This window comes from Cinclus cinclus, chromosome 4 (genome assembly GCF_963662255.1).
Source record: "Cinclus cinclus chromosome 4, bCinCin1.1, whole genome shotgun sequence".
Lineage (NCBI taxonomy): Eukaryota > Metazoa > Chordata > Aves > Passeriformes > Cinclidae > Cinclus > Cinclus cinclus.
This window is the reverse complement of record NC_085049.1, coordinates 20227407-20247439: the sequence shown is the minus strand read 5'-3', so window position 1 is coordinate 20247439 and position 20033 is coordinate 20227407. Positions and strand designations below refer to the sequence as shown.

Here is a 20033-nt window from a genome sequence, read left to right as displayed (position 1 = left end):
TTACTGTCTTAATTTGCATAAAGTAAGACTGCTGAGTTTTGTCATTAGTCTGAAATACATAGATTGTGGTGAAATATGTAGAAGGTGATTTAAAACAGTTGAGAAGAAGGACAATTTCTGGGAGCAGCATGGGAACCTCAGTTCAGAGTGCATCAATAGCCAAGTAAGCCAAAACTCTGGGTCCCACTCTTCAGTGAGCAAAGTCTCTCTCTTTTACCTCTGACTGCAGGATAAGGTGTTTACACCTCTGAACATTGCCTTAGAGACTGAACAGCTTCCTAAAAATCAATCTGTTTGACAGTGCTCCCCATACTTTGTTGTCCCACCTACCATGAAGAGACCTAAACATTTTGGGGCTCCAACAGATAAAAACTTCCTGTTGTTTTCAAGCTGAAAACATATTTCAGAAATATGATTTCCAGAGCAGCTATGGATTGCTGGTGCAACCAGGGAACCATGAATTTGGGCCAATTGCTTGGGAATTAGAACTAGAGCCCAATCAGAAGTTATTTTTAACAGATACAGGAATTCTTCAGTGGAAATTATGTTTGCTCAGATGGTAGAAGGTGAGAATAAGCAATCCCTGCTGACCATGAAATCTTTGAACTTCAGACCCTTTTCCATCTTGTGACTCTTAGAAGTATGACTTTGTAGGAGACAATATTTTTTGTTTCAGTAGGATGAATGGCTGCATGTTTGAGAACTCTGGAATGGTACAAGTATTGATCTGCTGGAAGGCAGGAAGGCTCTGCAGAGTGATCTGAACAGGCTGGATAGATGGGCTGAGGCCAGTGCTCTGAGGATCAACAAGGCCAAGAGTTGGGTCCTGCCCTTAGGTCACACTAACCCCCCGCAGCTCCAGGCTGGAGGATGAGCAGCTGGAAATCTGGGAAAGGCCCTGGAGGTGCTGGTGACAACAGCTGGACATGAGCCCAGGTGTGCCCAGGGGGGCAAGAGGCCAATGGCACCTGGGCTGTGCCAGCCATGGTGTGGCAGCAGGAGCAGGGCAGTGACTGTCCCCTGTGCTGGGCACTGCCGGGGCCACACCTTGTGTCCAGTTCTGGGCCTCATTACAAGAAGGACACTGAGGAGCTGGAGCATGTCCAGAGAAAGGCGGTGATGCTGGGGAAGGGTCTGGAGAGCAAATCATGTGAGGAACATCTGAGGGGGCTCAGCCTGGATAAAAAGAATCTTCTGGCTCTCCACAGCTCTGGGGGGACCTTCTGACTCTCCACAACTCCCTGACAGGAGGGGGCAGCCAGGGGGGTTGGGATCTGCTCCCAGGGAACAAGGGACAGGACGAGAGGAAATGTCTCCAAGCTGTGCCAAGGGAGGTTCAGGTTGGATTTTAGGAGGAATTTCTTCATGGAAAGGCTTGTCCAGCATTGAACAGGCTGCCCAGGACTGTGGAGGGACCACAATCCCAGTAGGTACATGTAACTGTGGATGTGGTACATGGGGACGTGGTTTAGTGGTGAACATGGCAGTGTCTGGTAAACAGTTGGACTCAATGATCTTAGAGGATCAATTCTATGATAATCAATCAATTCTTAGATAATCAATTCTATGATTCTGAGTGACAGCCAAGACCAGACAGCATAGGACTAAATATACAAAACAATCTGTGAGAAGAGAGGCAGAACCTGTAGCCAGCTGTTGAAAAACAAATGGGAGACTTTGTATCAATAGTTTCCTTTGAACAGCTCTTTTACAATCCTACCTTTATTGATGACAGAGAATGAAGAGAAAACCATTTGTCTTTGGGGTAAAGGCAGAACTGCTTCTTGGTCCTTTCCAAATATTTTAAAGCTGGGGTGTAATGAGACGCTCCTTAAAAATGATGCTTTGTGTGAAATGCGGAAAATGACAAAGATTATCAAATTGCTCAGAAGTATCCTATTCAGGAAAAACACTGATATATTCCCAGGAGACATATTCAAGAAGATGACTGTTCCAACTCCTTTCAGACATTGCTGATAGGAAACAATAACTTTAGACCTGAGCTGGTTTTAAGATTTTAACTGTAACAGTTGAAGCTATTTGAAGGAAACATGCTCATCTGTAAATAGAAAAAAAATAAGGATAGAGTGGCTTTGTAATCTCATAGCTATGCAATAAGTTATCAAATAAACTATGATCCTAATTTAAAATCGTGAACTGCATCCTGATTTGGTGTAAATGATGCAATTCTCTTTGAGTGACTGGAATTACACTGATTAATATAATCTGAAGTCTTATCTTTCTGTTTCTCAGAGGGAATAGATTTTTTAAACATTCTGTAATAGTTCTTTGCATATTGATAATTGGCCAGATATGATTTCAGATGTAAATATGTGTTTCTTCAAAATCGTGAATAAAACTGCTTGTGTCAAGAAAGAAAATATAAAACAGGTTCACCAGAGAGAGGAAGGAAAAATAGATAATTACAATATTTGATTGTGGTTGTTGTCAGTCTTCTTTCCTTGATAGTAGATAGTTGGAATCAGACATTCTGAAATAATGACTTCAGATTAATCTTTCTTTTATTATCTTCACACATTGTATTTTGTTCAATGTGGATGATTGTTGCAAACCTTTTTGTGTTGGGTTTGTTTTTGTTTGGGATTTTTTTTTTCCATGTGGTAATTCTATCTGTGTAAGAGTAGTGAGAATTAAATGACAGTTGGAGATCTCAAAACTGATGATTCTTGAAGCATAGAAGGTGTTTCCATACATGTGAGCTAGGAGTGAGCAGACAGCACAACTGAGTTGTGAGGCTCAGTTCAAAATCTTTGTCATGGTTTGAGAGGTAGTTACCAGAATGGTGAAATGTCAGGAACATAAAACTCTAAAAGCGTGTGTACTGAATAGTTCTTATGATAAATGATGCCTCAGGATATAAATGCAAATAAAGAGATACTTGAAGTACAGTTGTTTGCAGATTAGATATTCAGGACTGGCTTCTCAGTTACTTCTGGAGTAAGTTGATAGGACACACAATTCAATGTGTAGGCATGGAGCTAGTATGTTCAGGGTGGGAGCCAGTGCCCTGTGCTCTTAGGAGGGCTGCCAGGTGCTAAGCTGATAATTTTCAATCTGGTACCCATAAAATGCCTTAATTGCTCCCATTGGCTTCAAGGACAAATGAGTGCTCAGGATACAACAGCAAGAGGCTTGATCTGTGCCTCCACAGGCTGGGCTTATGCCTATCTTAAACTTAAGGATCTGATGCCTTTCTCCCTGTCTGCATTCCCAGAGTCATTACTGCAACAGCTATTGTGAGAAAGGGCTGCAGGATGAGCCCCCATCTCCTTCATTCTCCAGTTGCTAATTTTTAAAATATGCTGGAGGAAAAATAATGTGACTAATTAATTCTACTTTTTTTCCTTGCAGTTCTTTAAATGTAAGGTCAGATCTGTAATGAGAATTTCCATTGAGAATTACTCAAAGAAAATCCAGCCCAACAGTTTTTCTCCACTATAAGATTCCACTTACATGAAAAATTAGAAACAATTAAAATGTTTAAAAAGTTAATAAAGACCACTCTGAACTGGGAAAAGGAAAGCCATGCTCATTTGTTGAAGTGTTCAGACATAATTGTTCTTGTAGTATCTTCCATGTGTCCTTTAATATTAATGTAGTTAAGAGTGGAATTTTTCACCAATATATTCTTGGGAAGTTGTTCACTGAGATTTTTTGTCTCGTACTTCCCTTCATGCATTTTATCTTTCTTCGACCCAGAGGATGAATTCTCAAGCTGGACAGCTCTAGAAGGAATGAAGTGAAGAGGAAAAGGATGCATAAGGGGGGAAAGGCAGAGTGCTGGTTGTGTTGCTGCTGCAGCAGAGGCCCAGTGGCAGCAGGGAATTTGCTGCCTGGGCATTTCTTCACCAGAACAAGGCCAGGTTGCTTTGTTGAGGGGATGCCTTCTTGACCTTCTTACCTTCCTCGTGGCTGCACATGCATACAGATAGGTGTAGGTATGTACAGGGATTTTCTCCTGCATTCCACTCTCTCCTTAAGGATAAGTGGAGGGTGAGTCAGAGAAAGGAATGGCTGGAAGGTTCTACAGATGGTTTTAGGGAGGGGTCACCGAGGGGGCTGTGTATGTCCTTGCTCACAAAATGCCAGCCTGCAGAGAGATTCACCAAACACATTCTGGCAGATGGACTTCTGCTCCCAATTACCAAGGACAGATGCAACTCTACACAACAAATCTGCAAGCACTTGTCATTTAGAAACTGCACTGTGCTCATGATCAAACAGAAAAGTCCCCTAAATGCCTGCATCCTCCTTGGCCTCATGTAGATAGAACTCTGAATTTCATCTGTGTTTTCTGGAACTTCTTAAAAGACAAATGCATTTAATGGTGCAAAATGTCAATCTCACACAGCAGGAGTTTTAGCTGGGTTCTTCAAACACACATTTGGAACATGGCTTTCCGTCTGATTCAGAAGAGCTTTTTCTGGAATACTACAGACTGAAACTCTTGCTGAACTTAAATTGTGAAACATCTGAGAGGTAGTCAAGGACTATCTGTGCATATTTTCTCAGCCCTTGGTCTGAGTCTGGTGCCAGGGGAGTGATTTATGGCTCAAACAGGTAAGACTTTGGACTCTAAACAAGCTGAGTGTGCATTGCATGTACAGTAATACCAAACTTATTTGTGTATCCACCAGGTTCTTCTTATGATTGAACTCAGCAAGAGCAGCCCTACCTGCTAATCACAATCATATCCTTCACTTGCAGTAAAACTGTAGAAGGCAGTACCTTGAAATGTGAAAACAATAGTTCATTCACTTATTGCTAATATTGGCACCTGTGTTGCAGTCTGCTATGTATTTAGGATCCACTTGTTATTATCTTTTATTTTTTATTGAAGTTCACATTTTCCCACTCATTCAGTAGTTATCAGGAAACTTTGCTACACTACCTGGAAAGCTCAATCTTTTATCACCACAGAATTTACCAATCTGCAGGTTTTATATTGAAAATAAAGGACTAATTTCTTAGCATGCTTGTTGACATAAGTAAGCATTAACTTCTTCAGACACCTGAAAACCTAAAATGAAAGAAAGGGGGGAAAAAGGTTACAAATGGAAAGTGAAGGTTTTTGTTTCCATCCATGTTGCAATAGAAGTAAAAATTAGCACTAATCACAATATCCCCAAGATGTTTAAATATAGTTACATTTTAACATTTTCACTCTGTGACTGTAATACAACAAAGACATTTCATCACTAATGACATAACAGCTGCCTGGGGAAAACTACCATGTAAACAAAACACTGTTTGTTGGCTTTATTGTTGCATGTGTGCTGTTCATTAACAAATGAAAACTTTATTCAAACTAATTACTTCTTTACTTTCTGGGAGCTGTAACACCGACAATTAATGTTGCATTTTGCAGTTTGTACTTGTCTCTGTAGTCTGGCCTACACACAAATAATACTGGTTGTAATAAATTGACTTCTAAATCAATTTAATAAACTCATTGCAATCCTGTTGTGCAGACATTCTTTAAACTGAATGAAGCTAACATGATATTAGCTATTCTTAAACCAATCTATGTGTACTCACTTGGAAGCTGTTCCAATTTAACTAAATTGAATTAGAAACTGATTTAGTTAAATAGGTGTCATTTCTCTGTGTGTAGACCAGACAAACATTCATCATAAATTACTGAAAGTATCTGTTGATCTAGTCAGCATGCATTATCAAATGTTCATGGTTGTGAGGATAAACAGGATCAGAAGCAAGAATTACAGGTGAGAAGTTTCTGTGACATGATTGATCAAAAAAGAATGAACAGGGCACTGACAAGCATAAACAAATGCATCAGTGGATTTTCACTGATTTATTAAAGTTGAGAGCAGTAGCAAGGGGCTACTCCAAGTATCCTTAAATGCTGATAATGTGATTCTGTTCTCTGATAGCATGTCTGACTTTGTACAAATCAGATCTTATACCCTTACTTTGTCATGGCTACAGGTGTGTCTGTCCCATCTGAGGGTAATAAGAACAAGTACAAGACATCTGTGTTTCTTGTGCTTGATTTTGAGGTGCTCGTGTGCCAAAATGTGCTGATGGAGAAGTGAGTTCTTAGATTTTCAGAAATTCAGTGTTCAAATAAAATCTTATTATACAAGCAGTCTGACAACAATGTTTTACCTCATCAACCAATGAAGAGCAAGGTCAGATCTATTGTTAGGTAGCCATCACTCAAAAGTAGAAATTATACAGCAGGATATGAAAGCTTCCTTTCCAAACCTTAATTTCATAGGAATATGAATACATTGCCAGACACTTCATAGCATTCTCTGGTTGTTGACCCTTATTTTGTTTGATAAGAAGAAATGTGAATCTGCATGCCAGTAATCTGAAATAAGAAGCCAGTAATTCTTTCCTCATGAAAGTGGTGCAATTAATGCAATTGAAGTAGCCACTTATTTCTGTCACTTAAGAGAACAATTTACAAATAACTGTGATTTTTACTGATTTCATTATAGAACATATATTTAGTTATAGCACAAGAGAACCTGGTTGCAATAGTATGATCAACATTTATGAGTCCAGTGGTTCAGACCAAGGCAAGTTCTCAATGGCAGTCAGGAGTTTTTCACTTTAAAAAGAGTAGAGTGATCAGAAATCATGTTTTCATTAGATCCCTGTTTGCTAAAGCCTTTGTCTTTGAGAATCCTGCCTATCATTGATACCACAGCTGAGCTCTACCCCACTTTCTGCATATTAGGGCCTTGGGTCCATTGTGATATTGAACAAGGTTTACAGTGGACAAAAAAGAGGTTTTATAGCACAGCCTTGAGTCCAGTGCAAATATGGACCTGATGGACTTGACCAGGATGTTAAGAATTTGACTTCTAACTTCTTATGGCCTTGCTAACAGCACAACTGGTCCTTTTTACATTAGAAAAAAAATCCAAAAGAGGCACTTAGATTTTCCTGCACCATTATGCTCCTTGGCAGGAAAACATACAGATCCATAGATTCTGTTGTGAGTTTTTCCTCGAAAGCAGCTTTTCATCATATTAAAAAAGGTGACGTGTTCTTTTCATGAAAAGGGTGGGCAATTAATTTGTGTATTTTCCTTCAGATCTTTTGTCTCTTTATTGGAACAGGGTTTTTTCTCTGTCAAGGGGGAAAGTCTTTTTAAGAAAGAACAAATTTAGTATTAAATGCATTTAATGTCATGGGTTAATAGAATGAGTAAATCATAATCTGATACAATAATATCTTAGGCTAGTTTGAAAATTTGTCAGAACATGAAGTTAGCATTGATATAGCTAAATCCCAGCAGAGTACATCCAACATGAAAAGCTGACTAATAAAATTCCTAGTTTGGCTAATAATTTTTCAAAGGATTAGTACTACAGCTAGTGTGTGAAGTCTTCCACTGTTAGCACCATGAATTATTGGAACTCTGAAAACACATTGTAAATAAGTTATAAATGTGAGTGTGTTCACAGGGATCTTTATATTTCCTTTCATTACAATGAAAGATTTCATATAATTAAGAACCCAGCTTCTACTGCCAAAGAGGAATAATGGTTAAAGGTGGATATGAAAAACGATGCTGAGTGTGTAAACATGGAAACATGCTTTGAGATAAATCTTACTTCTAAATCTACCCTGTCAGCCACCATCTGAATTCATATTGCATGAAGAAGATATATCAAATGCTGCATCCATCTCCCTGGAAAGCAGAGAATATAATGTACCAGCAACCCCAAACCTCGCTAGCTATTACAATTTCTTCTGAAGGCATGTAGTTCACAGTGTCTTAGGAAAGTGCATTATCTGTCAGGCTTTTTGAATGCCTCATAATAAAAGTGCCAGCTGCCAACAAGCCTCTCCTCCCCCTTCTCAGCACACAGGCTTTACAGCTGCTAGCATGGGCTTTATTAAATATTCCAGTTTAACTAGCAGAAATTAACATGGCTAAGTTTTGAAAGTCTGACAGTGGGAATCAAAGAGGTCAGCATGTGCTGCTGTGTCTTTAGCTCCAAACATGAAGAAGTGAGTGTAGCCATGGAGCCTCTCAAAGACAGTGAGGCCAATGTAGCTACACTTTTTAGGCAGCAAGGAGCAAGTAGGAAAAACAGCTTTAAAATCATGTAAGATAGTTTACTTTTTTAAATGGCTGTGCAGGTATTATTTCAGTTGTAATCTTGAACTTTTGAAGTAAATGATCCTCCGCTGGTATTGCTTTGTTTATAGCTATTATGGGCAGTAGATTTACATGATCTCATTTTGGCTGAAGAAAATGCTCCTTTTCCAAGCTCATTTGTCTTTCCAGTGATGTTAATAGGAGCTGCTTTGTTATGCATGTGAACGAGAACAGGACTGTTGTAATTCACACACTTGTATCTCCAACTAGAGTCCAAAATAATTTCTGATTTGGCGTAACAGGAGAAAAATCAGCTTTCACTCATTAGCCTTCCTGACTTAAGTCAGGAAAATCACAAGTAAGGATCCTTTTGGGACAATATGTAAATAACTGTAAAGTGTCTAGAAAATAAGTTGGAGTGAATTTCAGTTTACTTCTTCTGATCCTTTGCCTTAGTTAAGATACACTGGCAGAATTTATCCCACCTGAGATTTATTAAAATTATAGAATCACAGAATATCCTGAGCTGGAAGCGACCTGTCAAAATCATTGAGTCCAGCTCCTGGCCCAGCACAGGACACCCCAACAACCCCACCCTGTGCCTGAGAGCTTTGTCCAGATGCTTCTGGAGCTCTGGCAGCCTTGGGGCTGTGACCATTCTGGGGAGCCTGTTCAGTGCCCCAGCACCCACTGGGGAAAGGATCTTTCCTGATATCCAGACTAAACCTCCCCTGACACAGCTCCAGCCATTCACTTAACTTGAAGAGTTTTGTAATTCCCGCATCAGAATCTATGAGTGAAACAGTCTTGCAAAAGTATCCTTAGTTCAATGTTTTCCGCTGGATATGGGTTTTCCAGATCCATTTTCTATAGGATATTTCATATAAATTAACTTCTCAGTATTCTTGGCTCAGTTCCTGCCTCTGACACCAACTTTATCTACTAGGTTGGAAAACACATGTATGGCTACACAGGGCCAAATCCTGCTTGATCCCAGTAGATATTCAGGACACGTTTTGTCTAGGATATACACCTTAGCCTATGCATTGTCTCTGTTGATATTCCCAAGCCTAGTTCTCTGTGTCATCTACAGAAGAAACAATCATAGTAATATCTAGGTACTTTATAAAGGAAGAGGTGTGATACATTTCATTAGTGGTTGAGGAATTCTTTGGGATTTCAGGAAGAAATAGGCATTACTAGTGCTTTATGGCAACCAGTGCTTCTATTTCTCCATGGAAAAGAATATAACTAGATCAATGGCTTTCAGCATGACCTGAGGGGTCTGTGAAAGTTAACAAAAGACTCAGAAGGTCTGAGGAAGTCATATCGCTGCTATGCTCAAATTTATAGTCCTGATATTCACAGTTGCATGGGAAAATTTTATGGACTGCACAAACAGGAAAACCTTCGTTTCTTTGAATTAAGGTTTTAAGAGCATGTCGTGGTTTTGTAGGCATTGCTAGTTAAAATTGGGCACTTAGAAAAGATGTTTCTTTTATAGAAAGGGCTGCTTTACACCCCTCTGTAAATGATCAAAGAGGTCTTCAAACCCTATTAAAAGACTGTTACATTGCAGGTCAAGCCTATTTTTTCATTATCAAAGCAAATTCCATCAAATTTCAGTCCATAGCTGTCACGGGTGAGTTTTGGCAGCTTCCTGAGAGCCAGGTGGCTCAGTCTTCAGTGAGATTTCTCAAGGATGGGACAGGAATTCTCTGAGCCAATTCAAGTGGCACCTGGGTAAGCAATACTTTGCAACAGACTTTACTACACAGAGCCCTGCTGCTTTGCTGCCATCCTTATTGCCTCCAGGCATGTCCCACTGGGATTTTGTGTGCCTGGGCCCTTGGCACGGGCAGAACAAAGAGTGACATGTAGTGGGAAAAGAGAGAAGAGAGAGGAATATATCAGGGGAAGACAGTGCAGTGTAAATGTTGAACAGTGTCCATGACTCCCTAGTAACAGCTGGAGGATGAAAACCCAAAAAAACACCTGACCCAATAGGCAACCAAAGTGCCAGTGAAAAACACACTCATTTGGAAGAGGTTTTTTTAGTGTTGTTTGTGAATAATGATTCAAAACTTCTGTGTATTTTTTCTTTGTGTTCTTTGTGCTCCTTTTGTTTGCATGAGCTGGAATATTATACACATGTAAATTTTCTTCCTCTGTTATTTCTTTACAGATAAGAATAGTAAAGTGGTTTAAATCTTGAAAGCACATATAAATAATCTTGAAGTCACAATATTTCTTTTACAAAACAAGACCAATAAAATTGAGAAATCCAAGGTCAACTCAAAAAATACCTAAAGCTTTATTTAGTTACAGAGATGCCCATTAAAGCATGTCAAAACAGCCTTACCTTGTCCCTCTCATTCAGTAATTATATATTAACAGGGTGCATGAGAACAAGTGAAATTTCCCAGAGTGATATTTCCCCCTAGACTTTCCTCCTTCACCAGAGGTAAATTTTCTAGTCTCCTGGACTGAGCTTCCTTTCTTGGGTGTCAGCTGCAAGATAGGTGGTTCCTAAAGGCAGCACTCACGGTTAGTCCAAGATGAAGCCCCAGGCGTGACTTGTGTAAAGCTGCTTTAGTGACTGAATGATTCAGTTCCAGTGTTGGAAATCACTCCAGCAAGGATGGAGGCTGGGTCAGGACAAGCCAGTAGGTATGATTTTATCCAGTGTTCCCTGTGCCCAGAGGTGGCTGGGTCACCTTGAGTTCTACAGGTGGGGAGTAGAAGTGACAGCATTGTTCCTAAAGTGTCTGCAACACAGAGGCACTGCAGAAGCTCTCAGTTCCCTCCCTGTTCAAGTAGGCCTGTCATTAAAGGATCAGGAATTTCTCTCTTGTCGATAATGGAGGACGTGGCCAGTTCCTTTTCTCATCTTTGAAGGAAGATCTTATAGTTATGTGCCCTCTCAAGGCTGCCTTAGATCAGTGCTGTGTACAGTGAGATGCATGGGTGTGCACTGAGTAGATGTTACACCTGCCACTCACTGCAGCATTCTGACCTTAATAATTTTGGCTCTCCAAATCCACAACCCAGCATTGACAAATTAAAACATTTTTCCTCTTGGCAGGCTGTATTTTACTCATGTGAAGTATAATTTTATGGTGTTCCTCTTCCCTACTGTAGAGGTTTTTAACTTTATAGATTTAAAAACAAGCCATGATGTGTCTTTTTTTCAGAGAGATTTGGAGATGTAATGAAAGGAGCTTGCCAAGGAAAAAAAAGGAGCAAAATTACCTGGCCTGTTTGTTTTAGAAAGAACATTAACAATTCACTAAGACAAATTTAGCTGTGATTTAACGGTGTTATAATATTAAAATTCTCCCAGCAGTTAAACTCTATTGATTTGTGCCACAATTATATTGCATTTCCCTTACTGCATTTTTATACCATAGGGCTTTACTGTCACAAATTCCAAAAGTACTTTATGCTTTCTATTCCATATGACTTCATTGTCTGTTGGGTTCGGGAGCACCGTGTCTCTTGACTGGTATGCAGACTGAAGGCTGTCCAAAGGCTGACAAAGAGCAGGGAGCTCAAGGATAGAGAGTGTGTCTTATTTATTTTAGTGGAACCCTTTCCTTTCCTTTCCTTTCCTTTCCTTTCCTTTCCTTTCCTTTCCTTTCCTTTCCTTTCCTTTCCTTTCCTTTCCTTTCCTTTCCTTTCCTTTCCTTTCCTTTCCTTTCCTTTCCTTTCCTTTCCTTTCCTTTCCTTTCCCTTTCCCTTTCCCTTTCCCTTTCCCTTTCCCTTTCCCTTTCCCTTTCCCTTTCCCTTTCCCTTTCCCTTTCCCTTTCCCTTTCCCTTCCCCTTCCCCTTCCCCTTCCCCTTCCCCTTCCCCTTCCCCTTTCCCTTCCCTCAGGTTCTTTGTTGTGTTGTCAGAAAATCTTAGTATTTTCAGACATCTGCCTATGTAAACCCCAAATTAGTTCTCTAGTGTCCCCCACTGCTAGAAAGCCTTAAATTTAACTTGAAATGCATTCTCACCCTACTCAGACCTGTTATCCTCCAGTTTTGTTATCCTAGTTTATTAACATTTGAAGGCCTGAGAAGAATGCAGAGAGAAAGCAGAGGGCCTTTAATGTGATGACTCAGATGCAGACAAAGCATGCAGAGCTTCAGGAGATTAGAAATGGTAATACTTGTAATTAGAAATTCTGCAGTTAAGTAATGTTAGTTAGGAGCTCGCAATCAGAATTTAAGTACTCAGATTAATCTATATGTTGTGAAAATAATTATGCCAAGCCAAGTGTTTCCACATCAGGCTATCTGGGATCAGTCCTTTGGATGGATCTTCATTTTAAATTCTAGCAATACAGACATGGAGTGTGAGGCATCAGTGAGCCACTTGTAGGTGTGACACTAAATTCAGTGTGTAACTCCTCTCCTCCGCAACTGTAAGGGACACAGAATTTACCAACTTCGGATTTATAGGGGTGCATTTCCACAATCAGCCCATCCTTGTAATCCATGTTCAAAATGCTGCAGGATTGGAAAAGCACTAGGCAGGGCAGAGGAAAGTTTTACAAATGAATATCCATTTTTTTTTCACAGCAGACTGGTAAATTCCATTACATAAGTATGTTTTCATTTTCTTCAGTGCTGTGTGCATGTATTTCTTCTCCCTTTCTCCAGGAGAGCTGTGGGCATTGAACACCTTGTTTACTATTTCTCTCTTAGGGAATTTGTCATGTAAAAAGCAGTAAACATCAATTTTGTAAGGATCACAGAAGCATTTATATTTTAGCTAGGTTTAGAAATATACAGGTTTTGGCAAAACAATGAATACTTACAATTTTTCTCCCCCTAGTTCAGTTCTCCTTCTGCTCTTGGATGTTACTTAGCAAGTGAGGGACTCCTGTGCCCTGGTGTGGCTTGCTCTCTGATGGCTTTTTTTGTTCACCTGTATCTGCAATTTCTCTGGTTCTGGCAGCATGGCCTTGCTCCACAATATGCTCATGCTACGTGTTCTTCTCAAGCTGATTTTCTGAAATCCAGCTTTTGCGCTGGCTTGCTTTCTTTCTGGGATGACCATAGACAGCCCCTGAAACAACTCCTTCAGTCAATCCTCTGCAGATACTGTGCAACAAAGCTGATTTTCTCAGTTCTTGGCCATACATCACCTACACAAAAACCACTTTGGGTTTGAACCATCAAGATGTATTTCTTGTCTGCAGGGTGGAAGATGCATAAAATATACTGTCAGGCTGTGTATACACCAAGGTGCTCTGTGACACAGCAATCCCATGGTGGAGCTCAGAGTTCTCCATAGCTATCTCCTGCATCATCACACACAGCAAATGATCCTGTACATTTTTGCATTTATAAATCAAGGTCTTCTTAAGTAACAGCAATTAAAACAGACTGCTGCACAAGATCACATAAAAACCAGCCTTTCTAGAACATGGGAAATTAGGAATATCAGTTCAGAAGCAGAGGTGAAAAAGATGGTGGATTTATGTTAATGAGCATTAAAAAGCCTCAGTACACCTGTTGGGAATGTCTGGATATACTAGAATGGATTTGAGCCTGACTCTGAGCTGGAGTGCCCAAGGTCCCTGGGACCCAACATTGCTGTGCTTCTACTTCTTTATTTGCATAAAGAATGTATTTTGAGCTGAAAACTGTACTGGAATAGATCCAGAATACTGGGCTATATCCTTGTTTCACTTCCACTGTAGATGATGATATTTTTAATACTATAATTTACATAATTAGAAATATTGATTCCTTTATAAATGAAGCAATTTAACTGTAAATGTGTCGAGAGGCCAAAAAGTAATCAATCTGTTGTTATCTTGCATGCATGAGTGAATTGTGATCCAGAGTCAGCAGGGTTCTTTTTCTTTTCATTCTTTGGTTTGGATCAGATGCCACTAATTTAGTATTGTCCCCAACTCATGTACTTTTTGTGATTACTTGGTGTCAAAGTGATGCTAAAAGGCATAAAATTAGTGTTTTAAAATAGTCTCTGATTAGAAGAACACAGCACATTCAAATTGTGAAACAATTTCCGGTTCTAGTGCAGGTTTCTCCAGTGGCATATCAGATAGTGAGATTTAAATGTGAGCATTGTCTGGGCCCTGGAGCACAGAGCAGAGTGACATTCTGCATGAGATGAGAAAATTAGAAGTTACATTAATTTTTCTCTAAGTAAGGCTGAAAAGTGAAGTCTTTATATTGCATCATTTGCAAAACACACAGTCTCACTAGATGCATATTTCTGAAACAATAAATGTGAATAAAGCAAACAGGAAATCTTGGTCTCCAGAGCAGAAGGAACAGATTCAAGTCTAGAGCTTAATAAAAAATCCACAAGGAATCTTTAAATTAGTGTATCAATTACTGAATTCTCTGTTTGTACCTTTAGCACAGTGGTGTGATTTTTTTTTTTCTCATAAAGCTTTAGGAAAATTCCTCAATGACATTTCTATGTAGTATTTGAAAGGAGTAGAAGACTCGGCTACTGTAGCTCTGTGTCTTCCTGGAGAAAATGCCCAGTGAATTCATTCCAGCAGAGGGAAAACCAAGTTGTTTCTTTCAGGAGAACTGAAATTGTAAAGGAACTTTTAACTATGTTTCACATTGTAAGGTTTTTTTTTCCCCCTTGGTTAGCTGCAAACACGAAGCTGGTTTTCAGCTTATACAGATTTTCAGTAAAACATGCTATTCTTTCTAAAATACAGACTTAGAGGAAAGCAGAATATTTGGTCCCACTTGGCCAGGAGTTGACTTCATGCACAACTCCTGCTACTAATGTAACTTCTGTGAAAGCTGTTTGAAACTGGTTGTATATTTGGATTCATGGCTCAACAAAAATTCAGTGTGGACTGTTAAATGACCTAATGTCTTTCCATGAGGTAAAGCTTGAAATAATGGATGAATGCTGAAGGAGGAAGGCAAAGGACTTGTGTGACTGCCCTGACACTGCAGCTGCTCTTGCCAAACTGTTGCACGTGAACTTGGTATTTTTCTTGGCATGACATTTGGAGTCTACTTTACTTTTCCCTTCCCTTTCTCACTACATTTACATGAATATATGGCCAAGGAGAGATATGAAAGAGCAGAGGCACACTCCATCATTCTTTAAAATCAATCCCTTTAGTTAGATACACCAGCAGTAGTAGCCAAAGGAAGACTGGGAAGTACAATTACATACTGCATTTCCTATTTTTGTGCCAGTATTTTTCCCTGAATTGGAATATTCTTATGATTCAAATGTGCAGTCTGGTTTCAAAACAGTGTATAAGATCTGAATCAGAAATAACACATATGTTGGGCCCTTTAGAAAAGTGGTAGCTTGGCAAAGAGGAAAGTCAAGAAGTTTTTTTTTTGTTTTATTTTGTTGTTGTTGTTTTGTTGGGGTTTTTTGTTTGTTTGTTGGGGTTTTTTGTTTGTTTTGTTTTGTTTTGTGATCATCTAGTAGAGACATACATAGAAATATGTAATTCTCCTCCATGAATCTCACTGCTTTATTCCACAGATTCAAACATTTTACTTCTAAAAGAATAAACTAGGGGGAAAAATGTTTTTATCTGAAGACCAAATTTTTGTTTCCTTTCAGTTTCCTTTCATATGAATGCTGTTTGAAGTGCTTGAGTAAGAAATTAATACCAGAAAATCAGCTAAAGACAAACTGAAGAGACATTTGTTGAGGAACAGGTGCAGTTATCACATAATTACTGAAATGATACTTAACATGGCAAGCTCCATTGTACAAATTGCTTGTAATATAGTAGAATAAAAAGTACTCAATAAAAAAGCAATCACTATCATAGTACACATCAGTCAAGTGGTTCATTTTAGCATTTAATTTTATGTATATACAAACATACACCTAGTATATCAAAATTTGTATGGTCTCATATATATGTTTGTGTAGTTATCTCTTTGATTTCATTATTGGTGTCTGTTACATCTTGTGTACACCTGCATAAGTAAATAAGGACATAAATTTAACTTGTCCCAGATAAGTGGAGTGGTTACCAGAGTAGACAAGTCTTTCGTATCCAAGAGAGATGTTATGAGAAACATGATGCAAACTTTTTCACAATTTCCCATGAATTTCTATTCTTTCACTCTCTGGAAGTCATTTTACCTCACAGGTAAGTACTGATGTTTGATGTGACTACATCAGATAAGCACAGCAGATGCTGCCAACTTGTCTCTTCATGGCTGTTAATGATAATGTTGCCTAAAACCACATGTTTTTGAGAGTATTTAACTACTAGCCAACACTAGGGATAATATCCATTTGCTGTTTCATGTGGAACATTCAGACTTACTAAAAACTTATTTATTAACTTTTTCATGGAGTAAAGACCCTGAAGTGTTAGATTTTTAACCACCATGGTGCAAAATAGCTTAGCCCAGTCTAATGACCATTGAATGATCACGTGTATCATTCTATGTGAGAAAAAATGCATGTGACAGGGGAAGTTTCCTATCTGATAGCAGTTATTGATTGAATTCTGACTTCAGCAGAAGCAGAGCAGAGTCCTATAGCAGGATATAAGATATACCCAGTGCTTTAATTGATTACAACCTCCCAGTGCAGCAGAAGTGAAACATTGCAGTCTTCCCTGAGCTTGATTGAATTTGTTTAAATCTGTGCAGGAGTTCAGGGCTTTTGGCTTCTTGACACTCTTGTTAGCATTTGATCAAGTAGAATGTTGCTTGCATTCACCTGGTCGGGGGGGGGGGGGGGGGGGGGGAAGGAAAATTGGAGTTTTCAAAGGTAGATTTTGTGCAGGAAATGTTGCCATTTCCTGTGTAATTTCAAAATTACCACATTCCACCTGTACTGTGTTATTTAATCTAAATTTAAATGAGGAAGATATTTTATCCCCGAAATTCATAGTCCTGAAAGGACATCCAAAGACTAAGTGGACAGTCTACTACATTTTTCACTTCAGTTTCTACCAGACAAGTAGGAGAGAAAATATTGACCCCAGGCAGGCTGCAGAAGATGCAGAATGACTTCAAAATTTTTTGCCAGTTTACAGCTACTTTCACACCTTCAGTTCAGAAAGCACATACAGGGAGAACAAGTCAGTCTCCTGCTGGACTCTTTTGCTATTTTAAATTTTCTTCAGCTCTGCTCACTTAGGTTAGGCTGAAAGTAACCAATAAGATAAAATATAGATAACTCAGCATTTGCATGAAAGGGAAAGATTTTTCAAAGGGAATTATATTAATTAGAAAACAAAGGTTTTCCTTAAAAAGAAAATGATTACTTGATTTATATTTCTGATTGACCTTAATCAGAAATAAACCTTTCTGAAAATTGCAATTGTCGCAATTGTTGTTCTGTTGACTCCTAAAATATTTTTTATTTTATTTTTTCATCATCACCAAAGACTGAACTCTTCGTTTTCCTCATACAACTTTCAAATAGCCACATTTTAATACTTAGAAAATGATTCAGAGTAATTGGTACCAGGAATTCCTCTACTTACCTAGCTCTCACTGATTCAAAATCAGGTTTGCACTTGAAAAAAATGGTGCTCTTAAACATTATGATCTCAAAGCCATCCTGCTTTCTGTAAACTGAGTTCTTCTCAATTACATATCATTCACAAAAATCAAATGAAAAAACAAAGACCTGATTACTATTACCTAGTAATGGTTGCCCTTGGTCACACTGCATGTCCATCAGCATTGCATCTGTCTTAGCAGCCAGAAGCTAAATCAAAGAGCAGGACAGTTATATAGGATATTTAATCAAAGACTCTTTTGACAGTGATTTCATCTCAGCTTTCCTGATCCAAACATAGTCTCCATGTATTTAGACACCCTTGGTGGTATTTTTTTCCATGAACATCCTTAGTCTTCCCATGGTCCCATGAGAGCTTTCGTTTGCCACAATGTCCTCCTGAAAGATTTTTTTGTTTTGAACTTGGCTTCCACCAGTTTAATTGGATTGCCTTTGCTTTTACTGGATGAGACATAAAAAATGAATCTCCACTGACTTTGAGCCATTTCAGATTTAGCAAACCTCTCTCACATTTTGTGTCAGTTCCATGTGAATCTGAGCAACAGAATTCTAATAGTTCCTTTTGTATAAGGTTTTCCTTATCTTTGGTTATCATATTAAGCTATTTTAGTACCTTATGAACCTCTGGAGCTTTTCCTGGTCTAGCAGTAACCTTTTCCAGTGGTGAGGTCAAAACAGCGCTCAGGGTGCAGAATGTCAGGCCTGGCTTCTCTAATATATATTCCCCATCATTTGTGTTTGGCTATCAGAGAAAGAATGACACTGATTACAACAGAACCTTTTCTTTAGTTGCTTTTCTACTGAAAAAGATAACACCCCCACCAGTTAGAAAATATGGTGAACTTTAGGATTAAAATTGTGGGACTTGGAAGGTGGATTCAAGCCTCCCTAGGAAGGAGGAGAAAGGCAAGGTAGGTCTAGTAGGCAGGGGATGATTTACTGTTGCATTACTATTACTGTGTTGCCATATATTGTTTCTCTTCTCTTTCTTTCTTGCAACACTTACATTTGGCATAGAAACAGTCTTTAGAAACTGTTTTTCTTGAAGTTCTTTTAAATCTGTCTTTCACCTTAACCTTTTTCTCAATGTTGAGAAACCTTTTTTATCTAGATATTCAGAAACTGGGATCTGTAGTTTTTCTCATAGTATGCATCTTCAAAAAGAAGATTAGGTGCCCATTAGGTAATATGAAATCTAGAAAGTTAGAATCTGAATGATTTGTTAAAAAAAGGAAGAAAGCTCATCACGTTCAAATTGTTAATGCATACCAAGATGGACTCAGTGAAAGGAGGCAAATGACAAAGTGTTTCAGCTGTGCACGGGCATGAAACCTGAGCATATCAGGATTCTGCAAGGAATCTGGTACAGCACAGCTCCCTGGAGCAAAGCTGTGGCTCTGCGCTGTGAAAGGAAACCCTAAGCCAAATCTCCCACTAAATGGATAAGTCATCAAAGATAATGACACACTTTTAGTTTGGTCTTGCTGAACTTATTATTTTCCAATTCCACTCTCTATCCTCATGTGACCTATTTAGTAAAGTGCGATGTTCCTCCTGATGTCTGGCCTTCCCTGCCAAGTTTTCAGAATTAAGACCACAGTTAGTAGTCATAGAAATAACCTCATGAGAACCACAGGTCCTATCCAGAGCAGAGACTGGACTATCTAAATTATCTACTCTGCTTTAATTTATTTGGTACCTGTCCAGTTTTTTCCTGAAAAGTGTTGAGAACATGTCATTTGAACCAAAAAACTCCCTGTGCTATCTATTAACAGATTCAGCCTTTCTCATAAAGCCTGGTCTTGTGCACTGAGACTGACTATTCAGCACTGAAGCTGTTTTCTTTAGAACAGTGCTCGGAGGTTTCCCAACAGAAGCAGTGAAGCCCCTTTCCCAGATTTTACAGTTCAGGAGCTAATACTGTTTTTGATAAATGTGAAAATCTAGAACTCAAAATATTGTTAAACCAGATATAGTGAGATTTTCACTCCTCCAACCTGATTCCAGCATCCAACTACCTTTTCAGATCCGATGTTGTGAGAGATCTGATCTGATTTGCTGTGTTCCAGACCCCCAAATCAGGTTTGATGTTCAGTACTTAACAGTTGGACTCAGGGTTCCCAAAGGTCTTTTCCAACCTTACTGATTCCATGAGTCTGTGGCATAGGGGCACTTCAGTCCCAGCAATTGTCACTGCCGGCTGAAAAAGATTCAGAAAAAGAATTTTCTGAAAATTCTGAAGAATTTTCTGAAAAAGTAGGACACAGAAAAAGATTCCTGCAGTTCCGTCCTCTGAAAGGACAACACTGAGTGCTAAAAGTCACCAGAATACTGATATAATGTAAGAATATAAATTAATTTAGTCTAGAGCCTTTGAAATGGATATAGTGAGGAGAAAAGAGAGAGCTTTAAAATCATTAC

At 38.9% G+C, this 20033-nt stretch overlaps 1 protein-coding gene across 1 annotated transcript in view; it reads left to right on the top strand.

Annotated features, from left to right (window-relative positions):
- Window positions 1–20033, top strand: part of PHF21B (PHD finger protein 21B) — a 157771-nt gene that overhangs the window by 55010 nt on the left and 82728 nt on the right. The window contains 1 exon segment of the mRNA XM_062490881.1: window positions 4204–4227. Coding sequence (XP_062346865.1) covers window positions 4204–4227 — 24 coding nt within the window.